Source organism: Hydra viridissima, unplaced genomic scaffold (genome assembly GCF_058129835.1).
Source record: "Hydra viridissima isolate aposymbiotic clone 2 unplaced genomic scaffold, HvirCarnegie_v1 scaffold_16, whole genome shotgun sequence".
NCBI classification, from domain to species: Eukaryota; Metazoa; Cnidaria; class Hydrozoa; order Anthoathecata; family Hydridae; genus Hydra; species Hydra viridissima.
The window spans coordinates 4,806,848-4,824,633 of NW_028324315.1; the positions used below are offsets into that span (position 1 = coordinate 4,806,848).

The 17,786-nt window shown below is 27.6% G+C and overlaps 1 protein-coding gene across 1 annotated transcript; it reads right to left on the reverse strand.

Annotated features, from left to right (window-relative positions):
• Positions 1 to 3,158: 3,158 nt before the first annotated feature.
• Positions 3,159 to 5,057, reverse strand: LOC145182081 (bifunctional FAD diphosphatase/FAD synthase-like). The gene is made up of 2 exons (XM_090073993.1): positions 4,725 to 5,057; positions 3,159 to 4,046 (listed from the first exon to the last, which is right to left on the reverse strand). Exons 1-2 carry the CDS (start codon positions 4,732 to 4,734, stop codon positions 3,352 to 3,354), a joined length of 705 nt encoding a protein of 234 aa, XP_089930119.1. The 5' UTR covers positions 4,735 to 5,057; the 3' UTR covers positions 3,159 to 3,351.
• Positions 5,058 to 17,786: the final 12,729 nt, after the last annotated feature.

The following is a 17,786-nucleotide window of genomic DNA, read 5'->3' on the forward strand; positions in this document are numbered from 1 at the left end:
TATAGACCACACTAAATCGTTTAATATTGCATGATACAAAAACGGCACCAAACTGTATAAGAAAGTGTTGCACGAAAGAAAGAAAAAAACAGAAAACCATTAAAACATCATTAGGAAATATTAGTCTTAACAACCAATCACAATATGATGCATCCTACGCTAAATGAGAAAACTGAAATTGCCATTTATAGGAGCGCAGAAATTTTGAACAAAAAAACATGAATTGGTGAGCAAGTGTAACAATGAATAAATGCTTGCTTGGGTCATTTGACAGTAAAGACTAATGCGAAGCTATCAATAAGAACAATTCTTTTTTAGGGGCATTTTTAACGCCTTTTTCTTTTTCTTTAATGTTATCTTTTGTCACGGTTTTTAAATACGTTTTATGGCTAATAATTGCCGGAAGGTCGGTTTGAAACTTTTAGCATCAACAATGTTGTCGACCTTTGCTGTACTTTCAATATAAACTGTGAAGACTCCAAAAATTATTGACCCACCCTTGGATTACTACTTTATATTTGCTGTCGTATAAGAATTATAGGAGAAAATTACTCAATGGCAGTGCTATTGTGTTGTCTGTTATCATTTATATAGAAAAGAATTCTGTTGAAATGTTCTAGAATTTTCGTGATTTTTTCAGAATGTTACAGAAATGTGACGATGTTAAATCCAGAATCACTACTCGTGGACTTCTTGACTAGATGACAATCAAGTGAATTGTTGCCTAAAAAGAAGTTTAAAAAAATGATCTTCAAAATTTAGTAACTCAGTACCATCAGAACGGTGGTTCTAAACAGGAAATCGCTGCTAAGACATTTTTTCCTCGAGAAACAGTACGTAAGTTATTGTTGAATTATAACTTTGGTAATAAAATATATAACAGTACATAAGTAAAATACAAACAGATAAAATGTGTTGATAATTTATTCGGATTTATTCGGAAAAGAGAAAAAGCAAAACATTTGTTCGGTCAATAGTACGCAAGTTAAGTCTTATCGGCGTAAATCTGCCAGTGCTGAGAAGATCGAGGTCAAGACCGAACTAGGAGTATCACGACACCCCAATATCATTCGAAATAGACTTCATGAAGCTGGGCTTTTTGGTCGTGAACCAAGAAAGAAACCATTAGTCAGCATGGTCAATTGAGGTCTGAAATATGCCAAAACAATTTTGAATAAGCCGATTAAATTTTTGGACACAGTCATTTAATCAGATGTACCAAAAATTAATCTGTTCGGGTCGAATGGGAAGGTAATGGTGTGGAGTACACCCAAGGAAGATTTCAATCCATATTGTACTGTGGATAATAAGCATAAGAGTCTCGACAGTCTTGTATTTACGATACTACCATTAACGATACTTCGAAGTTAGTATCGGAAAAATCCGTCCTATCGAGACCGATGCTAATTCGATTCGGTATTGGTATCGTAGAACGGGCAGAGTAAAAAATGACCGATCCGGTGACGAAACGATACTTTTCGTAGCGAGACTTTGATGCTTAGTGGCTATGGTTAAGCATGGTAGGGGTTCTGTTACTATTTGGAGTTGTTTCATGCGAAATGGAATCGGCAAATTATATATTTTGGACCAATTTTTATATAGTGATATCTTAGAGCAAGCATTTATTACGATCGATCCAAAAGTTTAACTTCGGACAAAAGTTTTTCTTTCTCCACGACATTGATGCTAAGCATACATCAAGACAAGCAAAGGGTTGGCTCAAGCAAAATACTATTCAAACATTAGCTTAGCTTTCATTCTTGCCCGATATGAATTCCATAGAACGTCGATAGGATGAGATAAAACGGAGGATGAAGAAATAAAAGCCGAAGAATAACCATGACCTTGGAGACCTCTTCAAGGACGGATGGAATAACGTTGAGTTGTCCGTTCCTTAGAAACTTGTCAATTCAGTACTAAGTAGATTACAAATTGCATTGAAATCAAGTGTTATCTGAGAAAATACATGATTCGATGAAAAAATTTGTTTCTACAATAAAACAAGAATGAAAGTAATTGAAAAGTTGAAACTTACAATACAAATACTAATGATAATAGACCACATAATGATACTAACACTCAATTATTTTCTCCTATAATTCTTAAATGAAAGTTAGGATAAAGTAATGTAAGTTATGTTTAGATATATACATACAGTGGCTCCAAAAAATATTGCCCCCTTCATCTCCTAAATAACCGTTAGTGTCAGTGTTCTATCCTGTTTAATCTTAATCAAATACATAGACATAAATGTATTTTGAGGCACAACCCTGGACAAAAGTTCATTAGAAATCCTAAACAATTTCTATGGATATTTGGAATTCTACAGGAATCTTATAGGACTTCCTTAAGATTTGTATAGAAATTGTATACACTTTAAACAGAATATGGACCTACCTATTCCAATATACTTAGTACCAATATACTTAGAAATAAATTTCGCTACTTCTAATAACGTATACACTGAAAAATTCTTTCTCCCTCTTTGATTATTTAAAGCTACTACTTTAACTAGATAATTGGAAATCAGAACAAATAAAAGAAACATTAAATTTTTAGGTTATTTGGTTATTTTTCTTTGTTGCCCTTTTTTCAAATAATAAAGTCTAATGAATAATTCACAAACTTGTAAAAACTTGGAATAAAAAAAAGTAAAATATTGATATTTGGTGTACAAAAGCTTTTATAATTTTCTTTATGCACTTTTCTTTATTAAAGCAAATTGTTGTTGGTTTTAAGTCTGCATAGTTAACATGATGATCTCACTTTAAATCATGCAAAGGATTTAAACGTAAGTCATTTTCTAAAATGATTTCGGATATTTTTCTACTTGTTGTTTATCTTCTATATTTCATAATCCTTGATTTATGAAAAACAAAAAAATGACTGGCATTAAAAAAACAACTTGTGTTGTTCTTCCAACACCACAACTAAACTTTGATAGTTAGAAAAAATGTAACAAAATACAACTGCTGTGATAACTATGACATAATAATTATGTCTTTTAAGTAAAATATACAGTTGTTTTGAAAATATCTCCTACATAAAAATATATGACTTTGCATGCAAAAAAAACAAAAAACCTTTAAAAGCAGACTTTTATTAAAAGCTCAATCAAGAGAACTCTTGCAAAGAAGATTTAAAAAAGAATTACCCTTATAAAAAATTGAAAATTTATAAAAAATGGAAACTAAATCTTTTTAAATCTAAACAGTACAGTAGAATAAACAACTTGTTTCTTTTTATGTATTACACAACAATAAAATAATAACATTTGTATAAATTATATCTATTTAAATATGATGTTCTTATGTATACATGATAAAATATATATGCACAAGTTTAAAATAACTATAATTTATTTTCTCTACCAGATCGTTCAGAATTGACATTTTCTAAATTATAAGCAGGCAAGTAGTTGCCATTAGATAGAAGTAAAGAAGGGTTTTTCTGTGTGTTAACAGAATAACCAATTGATGTATATCCTTCATCATAAAGTTTGCAGTATGGGAGATTAAACATGCATAGAAACTCCCACACTTCACTATAACTCCAATCTAATATTGGCAAAACACGCATATATTGTGGCCAATCAGAGTCTGTCATAACAAAGGGTCGTAAAGTTAACGAATAAGGATCATGACGTCGTGTTCCCATTATAATGGATTTAATATTTGGATGGGATTTTTTAAGTTTTAACAATCCTTCTTTAATACGATCTTCAATGACAATCATTCTTAAATTAAAGTTGGTTTTGCATTCATCAATAAACTTCTCGGTCTCAGGAAAAGGATCAGAACATTTAAAGTAGAGTCCTGTTATTTTTGGATACTGATTTGTGTAACGGTGCTTTAAAAAGGCCACCATTAGATGCAAAACAACTGTGCAATCTTTTCCTCCAGTGAATCCAATACAAACTTCTTCTTCACTATAAGTAGTATAGGTTTGATGCAAAACAGCCCAAGCACATTTGATTGCAGATGATATAGGTCTCATGTCAGTTGAGCTAAGATGGCTCTCCAAATCAGTAAATGATAATGATGAAACTGTAAAAGCATACATGTATGTATGTATATATCTATGTATATATATATGTATGTATGTATGTATGTATGTATGTATGTATGTATGTATGTATGTATGTATGTATGTATGTATGTATGTATGTATAAAATCTCTCTGTGTGTACATACATACATACATACATACATACATACATACATACATACATACATACATACATACATACATACATACATACATACATACATACATACATACATACATACATACATACATACATACATACATACATACATACATACATACATACATACATACATACATACATACATACATACATACATACATACATACATACATACATACATACATACATACATACATACATACATACATACATACATACATACATACATACATACATACATACATACATACATACATACATACATACATACATACATACATACATACATACATACATACATACATACATACATACATACATACATACATACATACATACATACATACATACATACATACATACATACATACATACATACATACATACATACATACATACATACATATATATATATATATATATATATATATATATATATATATATATAAATCTGTGTGTGCTTGTGTGTATACATACAAATAGATATATACTAAAATTTTTAAAAATATCTAACCTGACTTCATTTTCCTAACGGATAAAAACTGTGCAGTTACTAACTTAAAATGTCTGACCCAACAAATATGAATATTATTCAGGATTGTGTAACAAATTAATAGACTAATTAATCATGTCATTTAACAGACAGCAATCAATGATTAACGTCCCAGTTTACCAACTGTGAACAAGAAGAGTGAGTGCAAGCACGACGTGGAGGCCGGTGTTACTAAGTGCCTTTGATAACAGAAAAAGTGGTCTTTTAACTATAAATAATTTTTAAAGCCAAAAATATTAATTCAGATTTCGTGAATTTTTAACTGGAAAAACTGCCTTTTTTTTTTTTTTTTTTTTTTTTTTTGTATGTTTAGGACGTTACGCATAAAAAAAAATATGACGCAAATTTCGGATGTAATTTTAGGAATTTTAGAATTCGTGCTTATACATTTTCGTGAAGCGCGTTATTTCAAAGAGTGAAGTTGAATTGCTCATTGCGTTCTCCATATTTAACTGCCCCCAAATTTCATATTAATTGATTGATTTAGCCACGATTTACAAAAGCCCACTGAATTATTAGCCACTTTTGCAGCAAATTACAATTTACAGTTTTATTTTTTATAAAATTAATGAATTTAAAAATTCTATAGATATACTATTTACAAAATTATTTAAAATCGTCATTAAAACGTGTTTAGTTGTTAACAACAATTACTTATAGTAAAATTTAATTGCGGAAATCATGGAAATGATGTGAAGTTTGCAAGGCTTGAAAACAGCAGAAGCTTATAACAAAATAAGGTAAGGCACATTAGACAAGGTTAAAATAAAGTAAAAAATAATGTAAGCTATACAAGGTAAGGTACACAAGGTAAGGTAAAGATAAGGTAACAAAATAAGGTAAGGTATACAAGATACCTTAAATTATTTTGCTTTAATCTTTTTTTAAAACTAATTTTAATTCGATTTATATACCAAATACTTTTTTGTTTTTAAAACATTTTTATATTTTTATCTAAATTAAAGTTATCTTGAAAAGATTTGAAATTTTTAAAATAATATATGATACAATGTTATTGTTGAATTTTAACTTTAGTAATAAAATATATAACAGCAAAATTTTAACCAGAGATTAGTTAAAATTCGAAAAAAAAAATCTAAAAACTGATTATCGGTATGAATCAGAAAAAATCAGAAAATTTAAAAAACGTCGACTGTAACAAGAACATTTTAACGATTGAATGGAATAAAAAAATGACAAACCAAACACATTTTTAAACAAATACGTTTTTATTATTTAATTTTGACGTCACGAAACAGAAAACGACGAGATTGTTAATCTTTCTTGCCTTCTGTTTTTCTGATCTTTGTTTCATACCAAAAATCTTATTTTTTAACACTCCAAAAATGGCAAATTAGTATGTCATTAACATCTTCTGACGATTGCAGCATATTACCCAGAATACTATTATATTTATCTATATGTCGGTTGTTAGACATATAGATGAATATAATAGTTTTATTCTGAGTTATACTGTTGTAAATTTATTAACGTACTTTTATATATATATGTATACTTTTTCGCTTTTACAAAATCATTCTTCTTTTTTCCAGCACATTGACGTTTGTCTTCGCTTAAAAAACTCTTCCCCCTGGTTCAAAACATCAGGGGACGAGCAGAATCTATTTTCAATGATTTTATTCGCATTAGGTGTTTCTGGCAAGTGAAACCTCTATCTTTCCGTCAATTTTCTGATTACCTTATTTTTTTGGTGGTATTTTGGTAATATACTTCACAAACTCAATTATACAGGCTTTATTTATGACGTTGGTCACGCAGCATAAAGTATTAACTTTTTAGATCAATACAAAGATTTCATTTTGTAATTATTTCGTACTGTTGACAAGAATTATTATAATCTCTGTTAATTATTATCTCTATTATTTACTAACTATTATCTATATAAATGAGAACCAAGACTGAAACGTATTGTGGCGTATGTTATAATGTTTTTATCACTTACATAATTATTATCGCGATAGCTACAGGACTTCGTTTTTATAACTAAAGGAGAAGTTGAATTTGTACGAATTTATTAACTGCAAAACAGTGCTATCGCAAATGTGAGGCTGGATCGAGCGTGAATCGGATTTTAAAGTAGGAATTGGTATGAACGTGTCGCATATTTCTTTTAAAGCTTAATTGTTTTCACAAAGACATCGTACCATGGACGTATAAGAGATGGACGTGCAACGATATTGTTTTTTTTGCGAACCATGCTCGTTGAGCATTTTTAAAAATCTTTTGTTTTAAACAATAGAAATTAAATTATATCAAAGTCTGTCGGATTCGTCCAAAATATTTGGTCTCGTCAAACCAGTTACATCAACTTCCTTTTAGTTATTCAAGATAACTAAGTGTCTGCGTCTCGGAATCGTTTTAAACCAGGACAAGCGCAACGAGACGAGAAATTTCCCGGAAAAAAATAACGAGACAAAGGAAAAGATTCTCCCGGAATGTAGTTGTAAATCGGGATAATAATTTTGTCTCGGAATTTGAAAATTGTGTCTCGTATATTATGAAACGTTAAGAGACAAATCAATGATATATATCAACTAGATATCTGACTTGCGCTTCCGCAGTAAAGAAAATTTTTTGCCAACCAAGTTTATCTTACCAGCCAGAAATGACGTACAGTGACTCAAAACAACAACAAAATGGCAATAAACCCCTCAAAACTTTTTTGTAAATATAGTGCCCTTTTTTAAATAATTTTAAATTACAATGAGTATTTATTTAAAAAGTAAAAGCATTTTTTTCATAACACATATACTTTGTATTTTATGGTTAAAAGAAGTTAAAAATTTTAATATTACTTTCAAAGAAATTTAAAAAATGAGAGATTTTTATTAAGTAGAAATAGAGACCTTTTAATCTAAATTAAAGTCTATCTTTACTTTTAAGATTATCTTTTAACTTTATATATTTCAAATATATTGAATAAAAAAAATTGCAATCTGATTTTTTTTATTCAAATTAGAAGAATTTTCTAAAATAATATAGAATATATTTATACTTTTTTGTTTTAAATATCAACTAAAAAAAATGTTCCATCGAGCTCCAAGGAGTTTTTTTTTTTTTTTTCAGTTAACACTTTTACTTTTAGAATATAAAGAGATTGCTGCGGTTTAGGGAGTTATTGAAGAAATGCAAATGTTAATAAACCCATAAAAACCTTTTTTTCCGCCATTTTTTAACAGTTTATTATATCAAAACAAATGAAAATGGTGGAAAATAAGGTGTTTACGGACTTATTGATTTGTATTTTTTGAATTTGAGTTTTTTACTTGTATGAATTGTTTTAACATATCAAAAATAGTTTCAAGAAACATTTTTTTGTCATTATATTCTTCTTAGAAATTTGATAAAATGTGTTTATTTGAATAATAATTTATTAATCGATTTTTAAATTTTTAACGTTAATGTTAAAAAGTGTAAAGTGAAAATTTATATAAAGTACTAAATAATGTTTCCGATATATATTAAATATTTTAAAAACAACAATAGCAAAAAGATTAGATCTTATCCCGAATATACTTGAATTAGAAATGGATAAATCACGATTATGGAAGGATTTACTAAATGAAACCATATAAAACTGAAAAAATTAGTTAAGAGAACATAAATAAAGGCTACTTTAGATACATTTATTTCAAAAGTGAAGAAAAAAACTAAAACAATGTGGTAGAAATTATGATTCTTTTATAGAAAAAGAATACTAATGGCTTTGAGAAAGTCTTGAAGACCATTCAAAGTAATCATTTTGGTTCTGGAAAACTTCATAAACAATGGGTGGTCCTCGGAGAGTAAAGGAAAAGAGAAAAAATAAAAGAACTAGGTGTTGAACATCATGCTTTATGTTTATTCTCTGCAAGAAGTACACTTTTTAAAAAAAGTCAAATGTTTTATAGATCAAAAAAGTTAAAGACACTTTGGATAAAACCTTTCCTTTCAGTGTAAAGCAAACTCTTGCATTAGAAGTGAATACTGACTTCAATTATAAACAATATTAAATGATCAGAAGCTTAGCCCTTGGACACATATTTATCCCATTCTTGCACGATACTTTAGTGGAAAAAGTTAAATACTATCCTAAAATTTTTTTTTTTCTCTGATTTCAGCTGCTATCATTAGTATTGCTAAGCTGTGTTTACATAGATAGTATAACAATATCAATAGTAGCAGCTGAAATAAATGATGGTAAATTGTGCCAGAAATTCATTATTTAAATTTCACATAAAGGATTAACTAGTATGTCTCGTAATGTCTCGTTATGTCCCGTTAAAAAGATTTAAATTCCGCGAATTTCTAAAGCTCCTTTTTTGTTCGGGACATCTCGTCTCGTCTCGGTATCGTCCCGGATTTCTACTAAAAGTTAAAAGTTGTCTCGATTTTTATCGCTAATCGGGACAAAGCTTTTAGGATCGTCTCGTCTCGAATAAGGAAATAACGAGACGCAGATGCTTAAAAATAACAGCAATAAAACCAAGTTTTAAGCTTAATTTTATATAGCTAGACCTTTTTAATATTTTAAGATATATCGCTGGTGATGATATAGAAATGGACATCATTTACTTTTATACATCTATAACTAGTGATATAATAAATAATACAAAATATCAACTAGTTTTGTAGCTACATAGAGCACAATCTCAGCAGGCAAAAGAAGTCTTTTAGACCATCTAAGACTTCTCTATTTTGCATCTATCGTAGATGCGTATATTTTAGATCTAGATTAGGCAACGAAAAAACGTCTAATTACAGGGATTCTATTAATGTCCGATTGTAGACGCATATTAAATGTATAAACTATTTTAATACATAGATATCCTTTTTTTGGTTAACTACAGATGTATTTAAAATGTCTTTTATAGATCAGTTACAACTAAAGTTTTAACTCATAAAAAAATTGATTTTACAAAAACACCATTTTAAATGACCGCTATTAAAGAAACATGCATCTAGAATGGCGGAAACTCGTTTTGAGAAAGGAATAAAAATTTACTCGTAGCTAAATTTATACTAACCTATGAACTATATACTAAGTCATAATCATAATTATACTAAATCATAATCATAATAATTTTTAATGAGCTTTAAGTAATGAAATTGTATGCCATCATAAGTTACATGCTATTACAACGACGAAATATTTTGATGGTTTCAGTGCATAATATTTTACTAAAATAATTATGATCTGAAAGATAAAAACGTTATTCTTAAATTGATATTTTAATTTATAGATTAAAATATAATAATAATACAAATGTGTATTTTTATAATAATATATAGTGTTTTTTAAGTATGTTTATTATTATCATTACCATAATAATAATAATAATTATCATATTATTATTATTATTATTATTATTATTATTATTATTATTATTTTTATTATTATTATTATTATTATTATTATTATTATTATTATTATTATTATTATTATTATTATTATTATTATTATTATTGTTATTATTATTATAATTATTATTATTATTATTATTATTATTATTATTATAATTATTATTATTATTATTATTATTATTATTATTATTATTATTATTATTATTATTATTATTATTATTATTATTATTATTATCATTATTATTATTATTATTATTATTATTATTATTATTATTATTATTATTATTATTATTATTATTATTATTATCATTATTATTATTATTATTATTATTATTATTATTATTATTATTATCATTATTATTATTATTATTATTATTGTTATTATTATTATAATTATTATTATTATTATTATTATTATTATTATTATAATTATTATTATTATTATTATTATTATTATTATTATTATTATTATTATTATTATTATTATTATTATTATTATTATTATTATTATTATCATTATTATTATTATTATTATTATTATTATTATTATTATTATTATTATTATTATTATCATTATTATTATTATTATTATTATTATTATTATTATTATTATTATTATTATTATTATTATTATTATTATTATTATTATTATTATTATTATTATTATCATTATTATTATCATTACTATTATTACTACTATTTACAAAAAGCCGAGTGAAAATTTTTATATATTTCATGTAAACATGTTTTTTTAACAACTGTACATGTTATTTAAAGCATTAGTGCATTTACTTACACGCTATTACATTATATTATATTTTAGATACCGATGACGTGAACAACGAGTTGGCGGACTTAATACAGAACATTATTTTTTACTATAAACTTTTATTTTTTTTTAACATTGTTAAATAAATTTCAAAAATTTGGACCTTATTGTTAATTTACTATGCAAATTTTAAACTTAACTCAGTCGATAAAAACTAAATAAAATAGGCGTATATTGCACATCTTTTATGCATCTAAAATGATCCGCTTTTATCAAATAAAATGCATCTAAAAGACATCTATAAGATAGACAACTATTTAATGTTCATTCACGACGTGAATTCAGACATCTTTTATATTAGTTTTTAGATGTATATTAGATGCATTTTAGATATCTTTTTGCCTGCTGGGATGGTTTCATGTCTAGGGAACTACTCCATCTACTATATTGCTGTAGACTTCCAGATTATGAATATTATAGAACTTTCCATTTTTATGTTTAACAAAAGAAATATATACAGCTAAGGATAAATAACTTATACATAAAACGAATGAAAATACAATAAAGAAAAAAATAATTTGTAACAGTTATAAAGAATTCAGCAAAACTAATTTATGGCAAACCCCAATAATAGCTAAGTATTTAATATGAACATCAGGCGCAGATCTAAGGGGCATGGCCGCCGAGAGAAATTTCGGGCTCCGGGGAAGTTTTCTTAAGGAGCCTTTATTATGATCAATTACATACTCAGGACCAAAAGAAGCGTGCTCTGATCATTGTAGATGAAAAATAAAAGTTAATTAAATCTTATAAAAGTTAAAACTATTGAAATATTTTAAAAATTACTTTAAAAAATTGTTTGTCCACACGCGGGGCCCCGGGAATCATTCCCGTCCACCCCCACCCCACCCCCACCCCTTCTCGGCGGCCGTGCTAAGGGGTGGCCATTGTGGCAATGGCCTCATAGTTTAAGTTTAACAGCAACCACATTAGTTTTGGGTTTTTCCGCTTGAGAAATATCCCTAAAAATTTGAATTTATCTGCCATAATTTACGGAATTTGGCTATAGAGATTCCGCCATGGCCACAACGGTTCTTATTATACGTTACCGGCGTTTTATTCAATCAATAAATGCTGCGAAAAAACATTAAAGTTTCTATCTTTTATCGAAATTTCAACCGTGAAAGTAAAACTTGACCATGCAGTTACAAATTCCTGGATCCGCGCCTGAACATAATATGATTTATCAGCTATATGTAAACTAATTTTTATTTGACAAAAAAAAAAAGGGTTATTATGTGTTTTTTTATGACAAATGAAATAATATCTGAAATATGAAAACGAAAACATGAAATATCTGGCCGCATTTTGCAAGATAATTATAAATTTGAATATTTTTTTAAAAGGTTTGGCTTAATCAAATGAATTATAAAAAAGCCCATAAGAGAATACACCTACTAAAAAAATAATGCATAGTGGAATATATATTATGGAGCTTATAAAGTGGTCGAGGCAAAAAATCCCGACATATCGAAAAAAATACGAACAAAAATACACAAAATTAAGGCTGGTAATTGAAGGAAATTGAATGAAACTGGATCTTGATAAAAATTTTATTTAAACTTTTTTATATTTTACTAAACTTTTTTTTAGTCATTTTAGAATTATCCTTACAGGTCTATTTTTTATCATTGACAGACTTTGTCTACACGAAAAAAGTTCCCAAATTTACAAATGTTCATCTCGAAAAAATGATGAAAATTTGAGTTTCGAGATGATTGTTTGTACCACGTGATCAGAGTTTCTGTTTTAAAACTACGGGCAGCCATTTTATTAGATTTTTTTGTTGAATGGTGAAAATTTAGAGTTTATCGGAAACTCGCATGGCTTGCTGATTTCTGCTGCCTCTTTGATGTAAAACAATGAGTTGCACGTCCATCTCTTATACGTCCATGATCATACTAAAGGGGTAGGATTTAGTCCATTCCAAAAAAGTGAACTCAAAGTTTAAAAAATTTGCATATATTTATAATATGTATACAACACAAATTAAATACAAAAGATTTTGTTTTAACTTTATATTTTTCGTTGTTTCACGTGTAACTTTTTTATAAAATTGTTTATGAAAATACTTAGAACAATTTTTAAATTTTTAAATGACTATAAAATTACGTTAAATGCTTCTTATAATGGGGGAAATGACGAGTTATTTGGCGAATATTAATCCATATTACTGGTCTCATCACATGTTCAACTATAAATTACAACACATTTTATACTTTTCCAAAACGTAATTAATCCTATTTAATGCAGGAAACAATTTAATTAAAAACAATTTAAAAAATTACGATTTTCAAAATTTTACAAAAGTTACAGTTTCAATTTTTTAAAGAAGTTTTTGCACCACTTTGTTACACCAAGTTGGAAATCCTTCCAACAATTCTTCAACAAGTTTAACGTCGAGTTCATTTTATGAACCTTGCAGAGTTACTTAAAGCTTGTTCTAGAAGATCAAGCAAAAAAAAAAATTAAGGTCTAAACCAAGATGGTAATAGACTTCATAATTGATTGTACTTATTCCTTCTTTTTCGGTTAATTATTGTCTGTTGAGAATAGAGGAGTGTTTAGTGATGTGTGGATTTTTATTATAATTATCTTTGTAATACAAACCTTAATCTTCCCGAAATGCAAATCCCCATTGAAATAGATATTTTATTGACAATAATTCACACATCACTAAAATGTCACGATGTTCCTGTATTTTAAGAGTTTCTCCTGAACAAACTGTTCTCTTTTTAGAAGGTCAACTTATCTTTTTTTAAACGTCAGACATTCAATACAACTTCTCTCTAAAATTAAATTCAACTGAAAAGTATATTAAGAGTTATCAAGTTTGCTTAATATCTGTTATGTTATGTAATATGTTACATCTGGTGGTTTTTCTCTAATGTTACCTCTGGTGGTATTCCTCTAGTGTTGCATAACACGCCCAGTTGAATCAATTTTAAAGAAGGTATCGATTGACTCAAAACCTCCATAACAATAAAAAACAACTATCGGGGTAGTGTACTTTACAAATCATAAATATTTGACTAGTTCACATTTAAATGGCGTACATTTGTTGAATATCAAAATACAAACTTGAAGCATTGTGCGCCAGTTTATGTGAAACATTAAACCAGTTTGCATTCCAAATTGCACTTTACCTAGCCCACGTATACTCACCTACATATTTAATAAATTTTCTATTAGTAAGACCATTCATCAAAAACATTTGGCATTAGTTTTCAGTGAAAGAAAAGTTTAAAATTTTTTTTTATCTTTGTAATCATAGATGTGAAATTATTTTTATTTTCGTAATCATAGATGTGATTGTGAGTATGAGAAATCTCTTCGTTTGAAAAAGTGATCATTAAAAGTTACAATACTATGTTTATCACTAACTAAAGAACGCCCTTGAACACTAAAACTTATGAGAAATAAAAATTTTAAATTTTAATGACTATTAAAAATGAAATTAAATGTTACTCCTACAAATACATTTTCTCCACAGTAAGATTAGCTCACATTAAGATTATCTACACATGAAGATTATCTCCACAGTAAGATGATCTCCACGGTAAGATTATCTCACATTAAGATCATCTCTAATTAACTACCTACTTTTGGTGTGACACTTGTATTTGATAGAGCACATTTTTATGAAGTAACATTTTTATCAAGTAACATTTTTATCAAGTAACATTTTTATCAAATAACATTTTTATCAAGTAACATTTTTGTATAACTACTAAAAATGATTATCTCCACAATAAGATTATCTTTACGGAAAGTTTATCTCACATTAAGATTATCTCTAACTAAATACCTACTTTTGGAGTATTTGATAGAGCAAGCAATGAATTTTGAAATAGAGTGATTTTTTTCTACATAGGAAGTGTACAATTGGTTTCCAAAACAAGAGGACTCAACCGCATTAAAATTTTTTGAGGGTGTCAGCGAAAGGAAATATTTGGAAAAAAGAGTCCTTCTCTGCAAGTCTTTGAAGAATATCAAAGTTTCTCAGAAACTTTCGACATTTGTTACATTTACTTTTATTGATAATTATCTCGAACTAATTGACATTCTTATTATCTGAGTTTTTATTATTTCCAGCCGTAAAATACAAAACAAAAATAATAAAATCGTTACAAACTTATAAAGTTACGGTGGCGTGTGCTCTGACGTCAAAAAAAAGGCCTATTCACCAGTGTCAAATTGCGAAAGAAGAAATTTGTTTTTGTGCCAGCATTTGGAAACCATATCGTTCTTTTTATTCAATAAGTTTTATTATTGATACATTATCATTATGTATTTTTCTTAAAGAAAAGAAAATAGTAAATATTAAAAATAATAAATAATAAAATTAGTAAATGAAAAAATCCGTTTAAAAAAATGATAATAAGAATAAGTAATAAAAATGATTTTAAAATGTATTAAAAACAATAAATAATAAAAAGAAAAATGCTAAATGAAAAGCTAAAATTAAAAATGATTTAGCTTTTCTTTGCTTTAATAAAAACTCTACAAATTATTTAATGCATCAGCTTATATATTAGTTAGTGCACATTTACAACTTAATCGCTAACTGTAGAAAGGCATTAATTCTACAAATCCTGATTTCACAGGAAAGACAAAAAGCTGTTTTGATATTTGTTTTTCAAAAAAAAGATATATTATCTTTTAGACCCGTACTAACCTTTCAATAACTTGGATAAAAATGAAAAATCCAAGCTTGAAACAAGTATAAAGCATTTCATAAGAGTAGGAAAAAGGAAATGGAGAATGAGATGAGGAGTTTTTTCTAAGAGAAAAGTCAACCTCATGTAAAAAGATCGAAAGAAGTAAAGCTAATGCAAAAATTGTACAAAAGAATTCCAATTAGAAATGGTGTCGTGCACGAATCTAAGTTGCAACACTACGCTCTACAACGAAGCATGTTTTTATTAAAGAGATTTGTAATGGGTTCTAAATTTTGTTGTTTTGAAATGTAAAATTTTACTCTTTTTTTTTTTCTGTATTCCATAAATAAAATACTGCGCCACATGTCTTTTTTTTTTTTTTTTTTTGTAAGAAATCAAGCAAATGGGTTTGTACTAGAAAGTTTCTTATTTTAAGGGTTTACAGCTCCAGTACTGAAAGTACAGTTTTTTACAGCTCCAGTACTAAAAGTTTCTTAAGAGTTTCTTAAGTTTCAGATTATCAAAAGAGAGAAAAAAAGTAAATAAGATAAAATTTGAAAACACGTGTTAACATGCACGTTAAAATGTTTTACTGCCAACTCAAATGACTTAAATTCTATCAATATTATTAAATATAATACACACCTCAGATTTGTCCCTGAACAAAGCAAAAAATTCTCCTCGAACTCTTAATAAGTTTCTTATTGAAAAGTAACTTAGTACTAAAAATTTCTTAAAATTTTGGCACTTCTAGTATTTGTTTCCTATAAACACGTTTCTGATAAAAACAAAAAAAAAAAAAAAAAAAGACAGCGTGTATATAACTTTCGCACCACCACCACCCTCCTCTGCCACCCACCTCTAATTTTATTACAAGTTATGAAAGATCGTTTTCCAAAAATAAGAAAATGTATAAAAAGCAATATTTTTAGACCAACTTAATGAACTCTAAAGTCAATCTGAAAAAGTTAGAAAATTTTTCGAAAATGCTAATATTCGCCATTTTTCCAATGCGTGAAGAATTTAAAAAGTCAAAGTACTTTGAAATTAAAGATGGTTTTCACCACTGTTTAAATTCTTAAACTTTAAGTTTAATTTAGCAGCTAATGAAATGATTGTTTAGAAAATACTGGAAAAACTAATAATTCAATAACTTTTTGTTTTGCATTTTTTTCCTTTACATTAAGTTAATTTTCCTTTTTAAATATCTATTATATTTATAAGCATCTGTTGCTGTTATCTAATTACATAATCATGCACAGCTTGATTGAAGCTTGATCCCAAAAATAAAAGTAAGAGTGTTCTTTAAAACGTTGTGCCCACATGAACTCTGACAAATAAGCGGTGGTATCTTGTCATGATTTGTGGGCCTGTGTTATGAATCAGAATTTATGAATCGTAATTCCAAGAATCTGCCATTATTCATGTTTGGATCGTTCACAGAAACTTCAAACTCTAATGTTTATTGTTCTTTTATAATTGTTTTCTCGTGAGGCGCCAAATCTTCACATCAATATTGCGATTATAGTTTTGCTCGTTTCATTGAATATTACATCGAGGGCAGGTCATGGCTATAGAAAATAACCCGAAATCTCTGCATCAATGTATGCGCTCGTTAGTGTTTAGGGCTAATTTCAGTTATTGTAATGCTTTCAAACTCAAGGATTGTAGGTCTTCTAGAAATTGCCATTTTAAATTTATTAGTAATAGATTTTAAAGTTCAAACAAAAGAAATCTATTCTGGTAATTTTGAACGCTTGATTCGAATGCAAACCCTGGCGGAAATAATTCCACAATCAAGCCGTAAAACCGGGCATGTAATTGTAATGCTTTTTTAAATTCGTCATCAAGTTGAAAAAATGGCGAATGTTAGTGTTTTCCAGCGATTTTTTATCTTTTTCAGATTGAGTTTAGAGTATATTAAGTTGGTCTTAAAGTTTTTTATATACGTTTTCTTATTTTAGGAGGATGATCTTTCATTATCTACAATAAAAAACAGAGGGAGGGTGGGGGGGGGGGGGGGTGCGAAAGCCAAATATCTTTTAGATTATGTAAAATTTTGAAGTTATTAAATGTATTTTGGATTGATCAATTTTAGCAGATTTCTTGCCAATAGCGATCTTTTTTTAAAAAAAAAAAAAAATTATGAAAATATTTATTCCGTTTGAG